At 38.9% G+C, this 17,445-nt stretch overlaps 1 protein-coding gene across 2 annotated transcripts in view; it reads right to left on the minus strand.

Annotated features, from left to right (window-relative positions):
- Positions 1-5,879: 5,879 nt before the first annotated feature.
- Positions 5,880-17,445, minus strand: part of akt1 (AKT serine/threonine kinase 1) — a 44,673-nt gene continuing 33,107 nt past the window's right edge. For both annotated transcript variants that reach the window (XM_008399446.3, XM_008399445.3), the window contains 7 exons: positions 17,196-17,264; positions 16,928-17,053; positions 13,037-13,165; positions 8,992-9,206; positions 8,800-8,887; positions 8,571-8,673; positions 5,880-7,646 (listed from right to left, as the gene is read on the minus strand). In XM_008399446.3, coding sequence (XP_008397668.1) covers positions 7,567-7,646; positions 8,571-8,673; positions 8,800-8,887; positions 8,992-9,206; positions 13,037-13,165; positions 16,928-17,053; positions 17,196-17,264 — 810 coding nt within the window. In that variant the 3' untranslated portion in view covers positions 5,880-7,566. The remainder of the gene's footprint in view (positions 7,647-8,570; positions 8,674-8,799; positions 8,888-8,991; positions 9,207-13,036; positions 13,166-16,927; positions 17,054-17,195; positions 17,265-17,445) is intronic.

Consider the following 17,445-nt stretch of genomic DNA (forward strand, 5'->3'; position numbering starts at 1 on the left):
GACATTTGTAGTCATACGATTGGAATTCAAATTTATCATTTCCACTTTTAAAGTCATAGTTTTGGAAATTTAAAGTTAGGGGATTAAATGTCGTATTATGAACTACAACAACAAAGGGCCAAAATTGGTGCCATTGTTGACAGTGTAAAAATTATAATGTATCAATATTAACACATAAATTCAAAATGTATAGTTGGAAAAAAAATAAAGACAACACGTGAAATCACCTATGCCAAAACGAATTTCAGTAACTTTATTTATTGAAAAACATTTGAAAATATCATATCACAAATTATTAATTGGTCATTTAAATCTTTACAGAAACTGATACATTTATATAATCACTTACTTATTTCAGATTAGCATGACAGAAGCCTCACTCCAACCCCCCAAAAGAAAAACAAACAAACAAACATAAATAAATAAATAAATAAATAAATAAATAAATAAATAAATAAATAAATAAATAAATAAATTGGAATACCCTTGTGTGGTAATCAGAAGAAGAAACTCTGAAATCCCACTTAGTGAGGCATAGCTACAATAGACGATCTACGGATTTGCCAAGAGCACTTTTTTGCGTTTTTACCTAAATTCTGATTTAAAGTTTCGAAAATGTTCAATATGATTAACAGCCTAAGATATCGTAAAAGTTGGCCCTTTTTTTTTACAGTGCTGTAAAGGAATTTGCAGAATCAAAGAATTCTTTGATTGAACTGGAAATGTAGTCATTTAATCATGCTCTAAAATAAACTCACAGTACAAGTATTAAAAGCCACAAGCTTAATCTTTTTTTTTTGTTTTTGTTTTTTTGTCTAAGATAAATTGGTTTATCGCAGATAAAATTGAAACTTCATTTTGAGTAGATCAGGGTTAAAAGGCTGCTTTCCCTCGGCAGTCTTGAGGCCGCTAGATGGAGCTGCAGTCCCAATGAATAAAGAATCACCAATGGGCGACCTGCATGTATTTGTTAGATTGTAACTGTTGCTAATCACGATTCTTCACTGATACCTTTAACCAATATACATAAGAATGTGTTTCTTCATTTTGTTGGATTTGCCAACTAAGTATAAACTGGTTCATCCAGCATTAAAGTAATCTCCAATAACTGTTGTTCTGCTTGGTATAATGTTCGCATCAATCTTGTCTTTGGCATAAAGAAGGGGTTCTGTATATTAAGTTCGTCAGATCGGTTTTTTTAATGCTGTATCTTGAGCAGATAACTCCCCACGCCCACATATCAAAACCTATTGTTTTACAAATTCATTAGTTTCTCTATGAACTAATGCCTTCTGTTTCAGGATAACATATTTTCTTCGAAGCACATATTTTGTTCAATGAATTTTGTCCATTACAATATGGAGTGCACTGCCAAGCCTGGTGAAGCTGCAGCCATCCTGCTGAGGTGTTTATGAAAGACACTGAACCAGCTCCTGGCCTGCAGCTGATCACGCACATTCACTGTTGCAACATCAGGAATTTAAATGCACAGCAGTCAATTAGCAAAAGCAGGCTTCAGTACATTAACACTGAGTTAAATAGCAGCAGTGTCATGGTATCTTTGGTATGGCATGTTCTTTGTTTTTAAATCTACAAAATATTCTCCCTTTTTGCAACTTCCTAGTGATTAATATGAAACAAGTAAGTACACCATAGAGTTTATTGATGTAGCACTTTTCACAGACAAGAATCCCAAAGTGCTTCACTTGAAGATAACGAAAGAAAACTAGAAAATTCCTGCAGAAATTTTAAAGGGGCATGCCAAAGTGTGCCCGTCGGTTTTGACGCAGCGCTATGATGTTAAAAATTAGCATTAATGCTAAAGAAAGCTGCAACGTAGTCAATAACCTTTGGAGAGGCAGAAGCATGTTTAATAAACTGTAGTTGTACCATTCATTATGTTAGAATTGATGCATAAGCTAAAATTAGCCAATATGCTAATGTTAGCTTAAATGCTGGCAGTAGCATGTGGAGCAACACGACCATGTTGTTTTAATTTTACTACTCTATTCAGTATACTAAACATGTGTAATTAATGAGAAAATTAGGTAAAAGCTAACTTTAGGTAAAAGTGCTAGTGCACTAGTCATAGACAGTGAAATGCTAACTTTTGTACAAATGCTAATGAACTGCCTTGCTGAGCATCACCGCTCTTTTCCTACGAATCCTCTTCTGCTCTCTCTGTCAGGTTTGTGATCTGTAGCATCGCAGGCGCTGCGTCTGTGCCGCTGGTTCCTTAAAGGAGCAGCGACGTTATTTTCTGTCCATAGACTTTTAATCAACTATTTATTCTTATTTATGTCAGATTTTAACATGGGGGGACATATGTGTAATGGTTATAGTCTTGAATCAGTAGTATAATGCTGAAAACACAAGCAGTTGTAAATACCAGTAAACCCTACAGTGCAGTCCTGGGGAGCTGCAGTTCCAGACACTGTTCTGTTGCTATGGTAATTAATCCCCTGCAGCTGTGAGAGCCAAAGAGCGGGAAAATCCTCTTCAGACACAGTTTCTATACTTGGGAGACACCAGGCGTCAGTCTGAAGGACCCTGACAAAAAGCATAAGCCCTAGCAAATTTTTGTAAACATTGTACATGAGCAGGCATGTGTATCTATGTTATGACCAACTTTCAGACCAATAGGGCGATATTTATGCCTGTGAGGGGGATTTAAAAAGGGTTTTTGAGTCAGCCATAAACAGTCCTGTGTGTGTGTTTCATAGAGAAAGATTACTGATTCTGTGAGACACAAAATCTGAAATTTTTTCGTTTTTATTAATTTATGTAATCATTTTAACTCCGATCCCCAATAAAAATAATAGCTCCCTTCTCGGCATCGAGCCGCACGATTTGATACCACTTTTGTGGGTGGGCACGCAGCGGTACGAGCCGCATTAACGGTAATGGAAGAAAAATAAATAAAGAGACATTCTATTAGGTGTAGAACAATAGGTGCCTGCCATGCAATGCATGGAGGCAACACTGCTCTCCTTATGCATTGCAATGGCATGCCCCTAATGATTGAAAACATATACAATTGTTGCAATTATTTGAAAATGGAGAATAAAGTCAGCATATTAGACAAAAATTGGCATTTTTTAGACAAAATAATAGTAGGCAACATCAAAGCAAAATGTCTAACTCAAGGTTTGTCTACTTCAGCAGCAAAAGCTATGCAGCTAACAGCCTTAGGAAGAAATCCCTAAGGTGCAACAGACTGGAAGAATTGATCACTATTATTGGAGTGACAAGATTAACTTTTGACCTTGGGATAAAAGTGTCAAGCCTAAGATCTGGGTTGCTTAAAGATATCCAGCATTTTTCCTTAATATTATACCACTTGAGCTTATTTTGCAATTTGTCATGTCGTAACCACAAATTTTAATGGAACGTATTGAACATTTTTATACGACCAAAGCAAAGAGATGCATAATTGAGAAATGGAAGGAAAGTGGATTTCTATTTCTTTTTCAATGAAAAATCTTAAATGTATAAAAAATGAAGAAAGGTCAAACTCACCCCTGCTTTCAGCCTAAACTAACAGGGCAGGTTTGGTTGACAATTGTTTTGACTTTCACATCAAAACTAGAGTGAAGTGGGATATTAAATTTGCACCAGTTAGAAGTTTTAATTATTCACAATCTAAAGTCATAAAGATGATGTGTGACTGGGAAGTCAAAGCAAAACTACAAGTGAGTCCCGGTAGTCATCCCCAGTTCAGCCAGCAGCAGTCTGAGCTTAGCAACCTTCATGAAATGGGGAAAAGTCATTTCAAAACAGCTGCCAGGAATGTCTCTGAAGTGACACTGAGCTGTCAGGAACAACACCCAGATTTCAGAGACTCAATGTCTGAATGCTATGTAAAAATACAGGAGGGGTCCCGACTTCCACACTGTGTGTGATATACAGTAAGTGACGTCACAGTTCAGGTGAGGTCTGTGCCAAAGCAACATCTCAGTTTTGTGCTGCGTTCAGGACCAGTCCAGCCAAAAAAAAAAAAAAGCCAGGCGAGGTGAGTGTCATACTGGGTCCAAACCTTTTGCCTCAGCTTGTAATGTTGCTGTGCATTGCAGCTGGCCAAAACAGCAGACTGTGAGCTCTGGCTGTCAACATCTGCTCCAGAGACTTTACCATCTGCCCAAGGCGCCCCCAGGGGAACGGAGCATCTCTCCTTGTCTCAGACCAGCTGCAAAACCCTGGACTTGGACACGAGCTGCCATACACACATAAAGACGCTGTGTGTTAGAACACTTTTCTCACTCTTGGTCATAATTCACGTTCAAGGGAAGTTTTAGACAAGCTAAATTCCCGTGTAAGTTATTTTTTTTACAGTTAAACGGCAAAGGTCAGCCTCCTGATCCAGCTGCAACTTAGCCTTACAATGTGTTTTAGTAAATGAGATTATTCCTTTTAGTTACTCAAATAAAATAAAAAAAGGATAATTGCACATTTGATGCATTTATCTGTGGTGATTTAGATAATTATGGCCTGCAGTTAATACAAACTAAATTCAGTACCTCAGAAAATTGTAACAATACTCATCTTTACAATACAAAAATGTCTTTCTGCAAAAAAGCATGGATGTGTACTTCACAATATCTGCAGTCAATACTTAGTCAGTTCACATTTGGTGCACTAATTCACTCTTTACAGTGCATTAGTTCACCTATTCAGCACTGTGAGACATTCAGGGAAGACAGGTTGCTTTATTGGTGTCTCATCTTCCTCTTGACAATTCTCTAAAGACGTTATAGATCAGCATTGTTGTTCAAGCAAGTACTGACACTTTTGAAAGTGTGGACAGGTGCCATCTTCATGAAGCTCGTCAGAAGATGAAAGCATGAAATATTCTAAGATTTCCAGGTAGATGGAGATGTTTTAGGTTTGATAAAACACAGAAGACCAACACCACTTACATGGCTCCTCAAATCATCACTACTGGGACAACGTCACACTTCAACCTTCGATTCTGTGACCCTCCACTTTGCATCCAACCTCTGGTATCTTGCATTTTAAGTGAAATGCAAACCTTACTTCCAAAAGAAATGTTTGACCACTGAACAACAGTCCACTTCGCCCAGGTAAGATACTTCTGAAGTCTCCGATTTAGAAATGATAGATGAAGCCAATATCCTGAATAAACACACTCCAGCTGCACTTTCTGACTTTTCAAATTATTCAGGAGAATTTGCCTCAGTCAGCTCAAGCCTGTGGTTGTCGTATATGTTGCTTTGCACATTTTTCCTTCTTCTTGGCCTTCCATCAATTTGCTTTGATGAAGCGCATTAAACAGCGAGCTTCTTTAGCATCAATCTTCTGTGGCTTGCACTCTTTATGGAGGGTGTGAATGATCATATTCTCCATGATTGTGGAGGACATAGAAATATGGTTAAAGAGGAGCAGGAAAAGCAAATGAGGTGGATTAGCAGTCCTTGGCGACAATGGATGTTATTCAGGATGCTACTATGAAAGATCACCTGTGGTGTCCAGAAAAAAGAGAAGACAGCACACCAGAGCATTCATGAGACGGTCATACTGCGACAGTCTTCAGTCACAGGCTTCTATAGACTTATTTCCAGACTGGCTGCTATCAGAGATGATGACTGCCCACAGCACCGTCCTCAATGACTAAATTCTTGAATTAGTTACAAAACATTTAATTTCCTTTTTCCCTCAACATTTTTAATATAATTTTACATGGATATCCATTAAAAAATAAAGGAAACAAATAGAAGACATTTTGGAAAAACATTTGTCACAAATACAAATAACCTCCAATAATGAAATCAAGGCGTTTAGCCCAAGATTTCATCAACACGTTTGCATGTTTTGCCTTCTGGATTTCTTTGAATGTAATCTTAAGAGAAATGAGTCAATCAGTTGATAAGACCTTTTATTTAATCAATTGAGAAGAAAACATGTAAAAACAGTGTACAAAGTTTATATTATTTGTTTACTAAAGCTGGTGTCCTCGGTCACAGGAATACAGGAGGGGCAGGTACAAAAAGAGTTGAAGTAAAAAATATAAAATGATTTTTTTTTTTTTTTCCCCCTATTTTCAGAAGGTGACAGCCAAGACGGGAGTGTGCATAGGAATAAGTAACAAACAGACTCAGAGTGAACAAAGGTTTGCAAACGACTGAAGAGAAAACAATATAAAAAGACCCCATTACATTCAATGAAAATATGCACTTTTGACAATGATTATCTGTCGTTATAAAAATACTGAAGAGCTTCCGGAAACTTGTGAAAGAAGAGCATCGGTTTTAGCCTCGGCACAAGAAATGATTCAAACCAACGCGTCTAGTTTCAAACGTATCCACAACACACAAATTCATCTTACAAAAGGAAGCTAATTTAGTCTTTACCAGCCATAGAGGGGGTCCTAATACAATCATTTTTGGGCAACAAAGTGCATATCATTGGCACAGTGAAACTCCTTTTCATCCACATTGGTCTCATAAATAACTCAGAAGCTAGTGAGAGGGGTGAAAGTCCCCTAAAGAAGCAAATGAAAGATCACCGTTTTCCCCTGAAGCCTAGTTTGCTTGCAAAGTTTTCCTAAAGAAGTGTATTATGTTGAAGTGACCTCACTGAGGCTGCAGCATATGCACCAGGTGGAATATAGCACCCAATAGTGTACTGTATACAGAGGAAAAATCAAAAGGAGAAAAGACGAGCTTGGAGAAGGAGCATCCACATGAAAAGGCACCAGGAAGTGTAAGCACCGACTTCAGGAGTGGAGATGCTTTTTATTGGCCTGAACAGGAAACAGTGGATCTGAGTGATGTGCAAGCAATTCTTAAACAAACCGAATGAGCACTCACGCTCGTGTCACGTTAGACTAGATTGCACTGCTGATTCCTCAGACATATTGTGTGAAATGGTAATACGACAGATCGGTTTCAGTTTTGTATCAAGGGTAGCTTAAAGCGAAGAGGACTTTTCGGTCTTAGGAGAATTAGACATGTGTTACAACACATCGGTATGAAGGAAGATTAACTTTATTTGATACGGTACATTCACTTTGAGGCCAAAAATGTCCGAAAAGACTCGAAAAACATGAATAAATCACCCACTCAACAAACACACTCTCTGCTTTACATTGGTGTTTTTGGTCCACAGCATGCCTAAAACCTATTTGAAATGGTTGATATTTTATTGAATATAAACAACCCCTTAAAAAAAAAAAACTGAAAAAAAAACCCCATTGAGTTATGGGAGTAGCCCAATTTGTGCATAGCTACATTTCCCCGTTCATTATGGAGTACGGATGCCTGCTCTGTATACAGCATAACAACCAGGAAATGCAGGGTAGTGTTATCTCCATGGTCAGTCTTCAAAGGCCACCAAGAACAAGCACGTTTATCTTTGTTTTTGTCTCGCACTTCCTCCATCCTGTAAAACAACAACAACAACGGCTCGCAGACTGAGACATCCGACGGGGGGCTTGTGCAGACAATGCTGGGGGAAGACGAGGCTGAGCAGGCTGGGGCCTTTTGAGAGTGCAGTCGGATGGAGAGAGGGAATGATGGTGGGACCGGAGGAATGTTTGAGATTTGCATATTAGGCTGTCCCACTGGCAGAGTAGGAGAACTGTGGGAAGTGGGGTCGTCGCTCGCTGTCGAAAGACTCCATGCTGTCATCTGGGGATAAAAAAAAAATAAAAAGAATTATCCGTTTGTTGTTAAAGATACAATTTGTCTGACAAGGTAACATTTTTCAACATTAAAAATTTTGTATATTAATGGGATTTTATGTAATGGATCAATAGTAGGTTGTGTACCCTTTATCCTGATTTCCCTAAATAAAATTCAGTACAATAATTACCTTCAGAAGCCACCTAATTAGTAAACAGAATCCACTTTGGTGTAATTTATTTGTTATAAATCCAGCTGTTCTGGTAAGGCTCCAGATGTTTGTTAGAGAATATTGGTAAACAAACAGAATCATGAAGACTTAAATATAGCTGCAATACACACTTGTATTTGTACTACACTCCTGATCAAAAATAGTATCCTTTCAGTTCTACTTGTTCTTGATTTTTCTGATATCTCAAAAAACTTATTAAAAATTGGAATTTGGACTTCTAATGCGACAAAAATCTGAAAAGTTTAGAAAGCATGAAAACTGGAGATTTTTTTTTCCAAGTCCAATGCCTTTTAACAGATTGAAATCTGCATTGAAAATTGGTAGATAACACTTAACCTTATCTATCCACCCATCCATCCACTTATCCTTTTATTAATATTTATATATTTTTTCTTTAATTTTGTAAAATTTGCCCCAAATGATCATTGCCATTCAAAGTGCTCATCTCCCCGCTTACTTTAATGGTTTTCTGAGGTCTATTTTAATAGTGTTGCATGTCCTGAAGAGGGCACACTGTACCTAATGAAGCCGGGTAAAGCTCTCAGTCATATTTAAAAAAAAGGTAACTCTTTAAATACAGCAAATAATTATGTGGAAAGTTAAAAAATTGTGGATAGGCTTTGTGACATATTGTAAATATTGAGTGGAACTGTTTGTAAGTTGTTAGCGCGGTCATTCACATGTGAAAGTGATGCTACCTTGTCCGGGTGGCGTGATGGTGATGGTTTGTCCTGTGAACTCCTCGTCAAAATATCTTGTGTCTGTCTCTGAGGTAACTTGGGGCTTAAACGGCGGGACAAGCTGTTAGAGGGGAGACATGCTTACATCAACAGCCATTTATTGCCGTAGGAACAGTTGTCACTCTGACAGTGTTGGCAATTCTGCTTTATATAAATCGCAGGAAAAATAAATATTTCAGAACCCCACCTTCTTTTCATAGACATCTTGCCAATTTATCCCAGCAAAGAATTTGTGCTGCATGATCTCCTTGGCATCATCAGGCCCTCCGCCTAACCTGGAAACCCAAAAACAAGGAGTTTAATGCCACACCTTAAAAGCAAGCGACTGTAAAGATAAATAAAAGCTAGAAATGAGACCTGACTGAGGGGACACACCGACCTTTGCATTGGGTCCTTCTTAAGGAGACCGGAGAGCAGCGAGCGCGCCTCAGGGCCGAGAGTCCGAGGAAAACGGATGTCTTCCATGAGGATGAGCTCAAACAGCCTCTCGTGATCCTGGTTGTAAAACGGCAGCCGGCCGCACATCATCTCATACATCACCACGCCCAGACCCCACCAGTCCACAGCACGGCCGTAGTCATTGTCTTCTAGGACCTTGGAGAGGGGGAGGATTTAAAATACAGTTGTTAAGAATAGATCTAAATCAGAAGTTTTGTACTTCTTATTTGTTCATATTTTTAGACATCTAAAGACATTATGGACCCAAAATGTATTTTAAAGTACAAAACTTAAAGCATAATACACCCTTATATTGCTTTAAATGCAGATAAATACATTTATAGGCCATTTGAGAGCAAAAGTCATTGCAGCTACTCCTGCTGAACAAACAGGAAAAAGAGAACCATGCATATAGGTGATAAGATGACATCTGGATCTATAATGTTAATCAGTCTGATTTATAAAAAAAAAAAAAAAAAAAAAAAAGAATATGCAGAACACAAGCTGCAATCCTAAATCAACAGGAAAATAAAAGTGGTGAAAATGTATGCACACAAAAGTAGATGAAACACTTCTGCAACGACAGTATCTGATTCTGGACGTCTGTGTTTGGACATCCCAACCAACCCCCACCGACATCACCTTCTCCCCCCTCTGGTCAGAAGTTTTTAGGCTGCTCCAGCCAACACTGACTCACATCTCACATTAGGAGCAAGTATAGAGTTTCCCCTGGAGCCTTGCATATTTAATCACCTCAACCCCTTCCACATATACACAAACGCATACAGATCAACAAGCAGCAGAGGAATGAAGTCTTTCACATGAACAAATGATACCAAACTGTTCAATTAAACACAGCTGGAGTCACAGAGGGGGAAATATTTAATCATATCCTTTTCATAAGATGACTTTTTGTGACATTTCCTAATTAGAAACTCCTCTGGTGTTGTGCTTGGTGAACAGTGTAACCTGTTGCATGACGAACGCTCTGCAGAGTGGAGTTGTTCCAGGGTGTCTGGGGACATGTACTGGATTCTACCTCACCAGGCGGATGTTGAAGGTTAAATCAAGACAACGAGAACAGTGTGTTCTCCCACACCCTCAGCAGCATGATGCTACAAATTTCAGACCTAATATTAGAAACTTGGGTAAAAAGATAAGGGCGGATTAAACGAATTAGACAAGGACACAAAAAGTGCACCGGCCCAGAGAGAGGGGTGGTCCTGCAGAAACAGATGGACTGAAGTGTCCGTAAAAGGAACCAGAATGCTGGTGAGTGAGCACGCATGCAGCTTGCATGTCTTGTGTGGGCCCTCGGTCTGGTCCTGCGGTGAGTGCAGAGGATCGACGGGAAGGGCCGGGAGGGCAGCGGAGGGGGGTAACGTGAAGCCGGAGCGGGGCTAAGATTACTGGGCCGTCTCTATTTCCAGCGCTGCTGTCGTGTGATTCACACCGTGCGACAGCTGGGCCCGCAGCTGCCCCATATATGTAGAAGAGCACCACAGCTGTGAAGCTGCCAGGAGCGCAGGAGCCAAGCTCATCCCTCATATACGTAACCAGGACTGCCTGCTTGCTTGCCTGCCTATTTGGGCCCCGGCCCTAAGCTAATACTGTTACACTGCCCCAAAGGAGCAGAGGCAGCGGAAGAGAGAAGAAGGAGGAGGATTAAAAAAAAAAAACACACTTGCTGCTGATTCTTGGGAGCTACAGTCTCCTACTGCCGTTTTTCAGCTCACAATGTTCTACACTGACGGCCATTAATCTTTCAAGACGCCGAATACAGACTGGTGTTGGGGGCTAGATTAAACACGTCCACATTTTTCTTTGTGGACGTTCCCCAACAGCCAATTCCCTCAGCCAATAATAGTTTTCTTTCTGTAAGTGTTTAATAAAAGTGACTAAGTGAATTTGTCCGGCGCTTTACTCCGGAGACAAACTGGTCAGGTTGTTGCAGGCCAAGTCTATCCTCCCTACCTCTCCCTCTCTTTCTCTGCAGCTCTGGGTGGAATATTCCCAGACATTACAGCATTCCTGTGCAGCACACACAACAAGGTCATTGTTTATTGCAGAAAAACCTGTAACACTGCCTGGCCCGTACTCCATTGAGACGCTCAGCAGCGACCCCGTTACCATGGCGATGCCCCCTGATGTCTACCAGCGCTCCACTAGTGAGTTTAGAGCTGTCACTGGAGTGGGCTGGGAAGAAGCTCCGGATGAGGATAGAAAACCAGAAATAATTGCAATAGATAAAAAGTTGCTGTCTTTTTCTTTGAAAAGGTTTATGAGGCAGTGTGCCTTGTAAAAGTATTCCTACCTCTAATCTCGCTGCATATGTTGTAATTGTGCATTCACAAACTTCAATGCATTTTGTCAGCAGCATATCACCGAGTTTGGAAAAAAAGTATTCTTTTAAAACTGTTCCGATTATATGCAAACAAGTTCTGCCCACTGAAGAATCTTCCAGAAGTTTGAGGTGTTTGATAAATTCCTCATGAAAAACTACAAACAGGACTTGTTTTAACTTTCTGTCAAAATGGATTTTCTTCTGGCCACTCTTCTCCACAGGGCAGATCTGCTGAGTGACTGTGGCCTTCACAAAACAGATGTATTTACACTGAAATTAAATTGTATAAGAGGAATTTACTGGATGACATCTGAAGGAAATTGGTTTTATTTACTTGCTTCATGGGGAAAGGTATAATACGTATAAGTAGTTTGACAAAATGTCAGAAACTTCAAGGAGTTTTAGCATTTTTGCAGAAAATGTATATGATCCTGAGGAGGAGTGAAGCTTTGTGGGATTGTGTGCTTAGTGCAGGTGAAGCATCCCAAGCAGTGCCTCTCCGGGTGCCACATAACAGCTGGAGCCCATGTGGTTTCTCTTTTCCGCGATTTCCCAGACAGAAGTTCACATTTCCTGAAATCCAGCCGGCCAAACACCTTCTCCTTCAAACACAAAAGTCCAAACTCAGACTAAAAACAACGATACGACAACTGCATCAACATGGACACCCTTCTTCCGGAAAGCATTTTTATGACAACATGCGGGGAGAACCCACAAACACACTTCGAACACATGCACAATACAGCATATAGGGTTACACCTCCAACACTTGTCATACCTGCACACAACAACCTCAAGACACGACAAATATGAGAGCAGGCTGCCATGCCCTGGGCACACTGCACACTCATTAACTCAACTTCAGCTGGAGATTAGAGAGGCATTTTGGGGCAGCTGCTCTTTTCTTCAGACGCTTCCATACAATGAGGTCCACAAATAAATGGCGTATTTTTGTTAGCGGACTGGTGGGCTCTACAAATCCCCTGTGTTTATAGGCAGCATTCATCACTAGGATCCACACTGTAACACTTTATAAAGCACTTAAAAAAGACAACAACATTGACCAAGATTAAATACTTAAGGGGGGGGAAGCTAAAAATTGTATCTGGTGAGCAGCAGAGAAATTTGACTGACCACAAACTAGTAGGTAATAAAAACATGGATCTGTGTATCTAGGGTTCTTCTTGATAAAAGTTGGCTTGATTTTTGCCAATCGCCTTATAGCTGGAAAAAAAAAAAATCAGGATGTGATTAGAGTTAACATGGTTGTCCAGTTTTTAATCGGGATGTGTATTTTAACACTTCAATTTGTAATCAAGCATTTTTCTTCACTGTGAATGAGAGAAAAGGTTGACATCTCATTAAAATCAAAGAAAATTGGTGTCATCCAACTTTGGATGAGAGGCTGGATGGAGCATGTGTCCATGCACTTTAATAGGCAATATATTCGACAGCCGTTTCCCTACAGATGAAAACGAATATTGTGTTTCAACAACATTTAGCCAAATGGAAACGGGTAGGGAGAAACCTGATGGTGAAAATGAAGTGTTTAAAAATTATTTGACTTAGATATGCAAGTGGCTTCAGAAAGATATTAAGAGACTTCAAATCATCAGGTAAAGTGTTGCACCGTCATGTTTACCTCAGGTGCGAGGTACTCTGGCGTCCCGCAGAAAGTTTTCATAGTGGCTCCGTCTTTGATCCCCTCCTTACAGAGACCAAAATCTGTGATCTTTATGTGTCCGTCTTTATCCAGCATGAGGTTTTCCAGCTGTAGAATAAAAAAAACACAAACGTACATAAAAGTCACTTCTTTTTTTTTTTTGAAATGGAGGACATGTTGGATTAGGAATAAAAATTATGGGGGAAAAAAGGGTTTAAGTGATAAGTGAAAACAAATCTATTGAGGGCCAGAAGTGCAACAAATTAACTAATTTGCCAAGTAACCACTTATAAATGTAAATTCAAATTGCAATGTAATAAGTGCATTGCATGAAGAAATATAAATCGATGATTAAATTTGCAAACACTTTAATACACATTTAAGAGTTAAGCTCAAAACAAATGCGTGTTAAAAATCAAACATTTTTTGTTTCTGTTTTTTTAATATATTTCCTGTGCCACTGCTGGTCAACTTGAACCATAGTGATCTAATCAGGTCCCCATCAAACAAAATACATTACAAAACATTCTAGAGTAAGAATAAAAAACCTGCTAAAATATTATGGCACAGTATAATAAATAATTTAAAAATGTACTGCGTAAAAAAAAAAATTGGAACATTTAAATAACAAATGCATTTGATAATTGTACTAATTTTCATGTTTTTTAAATTTAGAATGTGTGTTCACTGAATTTTGAGACCTTTGACACTTCAATCCTATTAGCATATCAAACCATTTATATACCTTTTATTTCAGTTTTCCCAGTTGCTTGATAATGAATGAATGAATTCACCTCAAAGGGTTGTAATGTCTGCAAAGAGGAATTGCTATTCATATTTCCCCACAGGTAACAGTCAACAAATTTTCTCCTTATTTCACTTCGGCATTTAGTGTACCATTTGACTGAATGGATGTTTAATAAAACCAGGTATAATTAATCATATGAATGTTTTGGTGAAAGAAAATTAGTCAGCCACCAGCATCTTTCTTCCCTTTTTGACAAGAAAAAAAAAGGAGGATGTTATTTTAATTTCCTGTTTTGCAAATCAATTTGAAAAACATTGCCACGTGTGAGTGAGGGGAAGTTTTGGATCAAATAACGTCTATAGAAAAACACTCCTGCTGCTCAACCAGTGTTGTGTCATGCAAAAGTATTCGATGCATTTCTGAAACATTAGCATGTTTTTATCTGAACCACTCCTCTGCAGTTCTGACTCTCCGAGTTTCTCTCCAAGCTGATAAAAAACAGCAGCATGATGCTGCCACCACAATGTTCTATGATGTTTCCTCCACATCCTTTTTCCATTTTTCTTGCAAAAAAAGCTTTATAGAATCCCCGTTTTAACATTTTAGTGGACTTCAACTAGATAAGGGACTTTAGAAAGCAAGTGGTTGCAATGGATTTCATTCGGGGGAAAGAGTAAATGTGCTATATTTAAAAAAAAAAAAAATTAAATAATATAATTGAGAAAATGTAAATCACTGGATGGAATATATATATATATATATTTGAAAACTTGTACATCATTTTACATTAACTTCACAACTTCAAATTACTTTGTGCGTCTCCATCACAAAACCATCCCAATAAAAAAGTTTACAGCTGCACTGCAACAAAACACAAATACGTTAGCATAGAACGTTTTACTCTATGACAACATGTGAAGGTAATCAGAGCTACAACCTGTATGGATGTTGATTATTTGGTGTCATGACTCGAGGTTTAACGCCCTCCTCTCTCTCTTCCTGTTAAAAGTCACCCAGCAGCTGTAGCTCACACGTGGCCAGCAGCGGCCGGCCAGAGTCAGCACATCCTCCAATCCTGCTACCCTGGCATTTTCTGGAGAACCCTCACAGGCTGGGAGCCTGCCTCGTAAACCCAAGGGAGGGAAGGAGGGAGGGAGAGCTGCGCTGTGCTGACCTGGCTGGTATAGTTTTATCAGCTGGAAGAAGTACGGCTCGAGATGCCCACTGCAGCACTGATTGCATTCCTGAATCCAAACATGCCCATCAATACGGCACAACTACAGCTGTAATGATGGATGGTTAGTCGTTTCCTTTTTGCCAAGAAAAAAAAAAGAAAAAAAAAAAAGCCTGCTCAACTGCAGTGTCAATTTACAAAACAATATAAATTGCAAAGTGGACCACATAATGGGCTCTGCATGTGCGCTATTAGAGGCAGCTCTGGTTATTTCTGTCTCACTGCAGTAACGTTCGGACCAGACTCTTCTCCAGCTGCAGTGATGTCTAGAGGCTGATGTGGGGGAGGCAGATCAATAAGGCCTGTCCGCTGCCACAGCTCTGGATGAGCACAAACCTCCCAAAAGTACTCATACCCCTTCGATATTTTGCTACTTTAATGCCTTTTATTAGGCTCTTATATAATTAACACAAAATAAAGCATAAAGTGAAGTAGAAGAAAAGGTGACACTTAAAAATTTTCTACAAATAAAAATCTGTAAAGAGTGGTGTGCCCATGTAGTCAGCTTGGTTAATACTTTGCAGGAATATTTCACAGCTGAAAGTCTTTTGAGGCATTTCTGCATCAGCTTTGAGTATGTGGAGCAGAGGTGCAGTTCTACCATCCTGCAATTTTTAGATACATTTCTTCTTTTAACACACCTATATCCCATGAATGGCTAATTACCAGGCCTCTGCAGAGCTGAACAATATTGCTGATTATGGGTTTCAGAGATTTGATTCAGAGAAATTTTACATCTAAAAGTTGAAGCATGAGGATGGTCTTGGACACCCCTGATCTGAAGGTTGACATTTTTGAACAATTGTACAATCTCCATTAGATTGGATGTAAATACGCCCGCCATAATTACAAATTTTACTGGACAATAAATTGTTCCATAAGTTATCGTGACAGACGACAATATTGTCGTTTTGAGTTCATTTTCAGATGATGTAATGGTAATGTCATAAAGATGCAAAAACACACTCTCAAAGATCAATAAACTTTAAATTCTCTAATGAACATTTAACACTGGAACTGGAAGATATTTTAAATATCCAAAATAGATTAAAAAAATAATAATTATGAAGTCCCTGCAAACAAAATTGTCATTCAAGAAAAGGACTAGCTGAGACAATGCACCGGACTGAAGGACAGTTTGGGTTGCAAGAGAGAGAAAAGAGAAAACCACTCCGTTTCACTGTATAGATGTTGTGTATGTATAGAGTTCATTTTCTACCATGTAGTATTATATGTGTAGGTAAAAAAAGTTTAATCTGGTCTCATCCAAGCAGAGCACCTTCTTCAGAGTACTTGCTGTGCCTCGACATAGCTTATGGTTTACTTTGAATGAGACTACTGGATTTTTTCGGATTCAACAGTGCTTCTTCTCACCAAACTTTTATAAAAGCCAGATTTGTGAAAAAGACTAAGTTTACCTGTCAAAAAAAATTCTCCTTCTCAGGATGTGGCTCTTTGCATATAAAGTTGCCATTAAGACCAGCTAGCCAACAGTGTCATGTCTTGGTAGGTTAACAGGAGTGATATATACCTCTCTCTTTTGGAATGATAGATAGAACAGTATTCTGGAAGATACATTTGTGGAGACTCTAACCCCATAGTAACCGTCTGAAGATATTTTTTAGTTTTGTTTACCAATGTTCACTAAAAAACAAACCTCTATGCTGAGATTAAATTACACACAGGTATTAATTTTCTTCTGAATGCAATTGATGAAACTGGATTTCACATATGCATGCCAGAATTTGGATTCTTACTTGCAAATACCTTTAAAAAACTTATTTTTAAATGTTTCCGCCACATTTATGTTCTACTTTGTGCTCGTGTATTACAAAATAAAGTAACAAAAAGAAGAAAAAGCAGAAAAGTCCACATATTTCCTTGATACCTTGAGATCTCTATAAACCACATTTCTCTCAGCGTGTAGGTAATCCAGCGCTGACACTATCTCTGCACCATAGAACCGTGCCCGCTCTTCTGAAAATACCCGGTCTCTTGACAGATGGAAGAAAAGCTGAAGGGGAAGACAGGGATGTTCAAATGAGAACAAAGTTCATCAGTCAAGCGGTCAAGGCAAAAAAAAAATAATTAGCAGTGACCAAGTAGTAAGAAAAACTGATGCAACAACAAAGGTTTGGGCGGTTTATGTCGCTTACCTCACCACCGTTTGCGTACTCCATTACAAAACACAGGCGGTCATGAGTCTGGAAGGAGTATTTCAGTCCCTGCAGAAGAAGAGCATGTTTAAAGCAGAACTTATCAGTTTAGTCAAGAGGAAGCTGCCCTTTAAACAAAGAACATACAATCGCAATAGCTGCATCTGCAGCAACATTCTCAAAAAAAAAAAAAAAAAAAGACATCTAAAGAGGACAATGCTGGAGAGAAAAAAAAATAGAAAACAGATAA

Source organism: Poecilia reticulata, chromosome 22 (genome assembly GCF_904066995.2).
Source record: "Poecilia reticulata chromosome 22, P_reticulata-male-v2, whole genome shotgun sequence".
Lineage (NCBI taxonomy): Eukaryota > Metazoa > Chordata > Actinopteri > Cyprinodontiformes > Poeciliidae > Poecilia > Poecilia reticulata.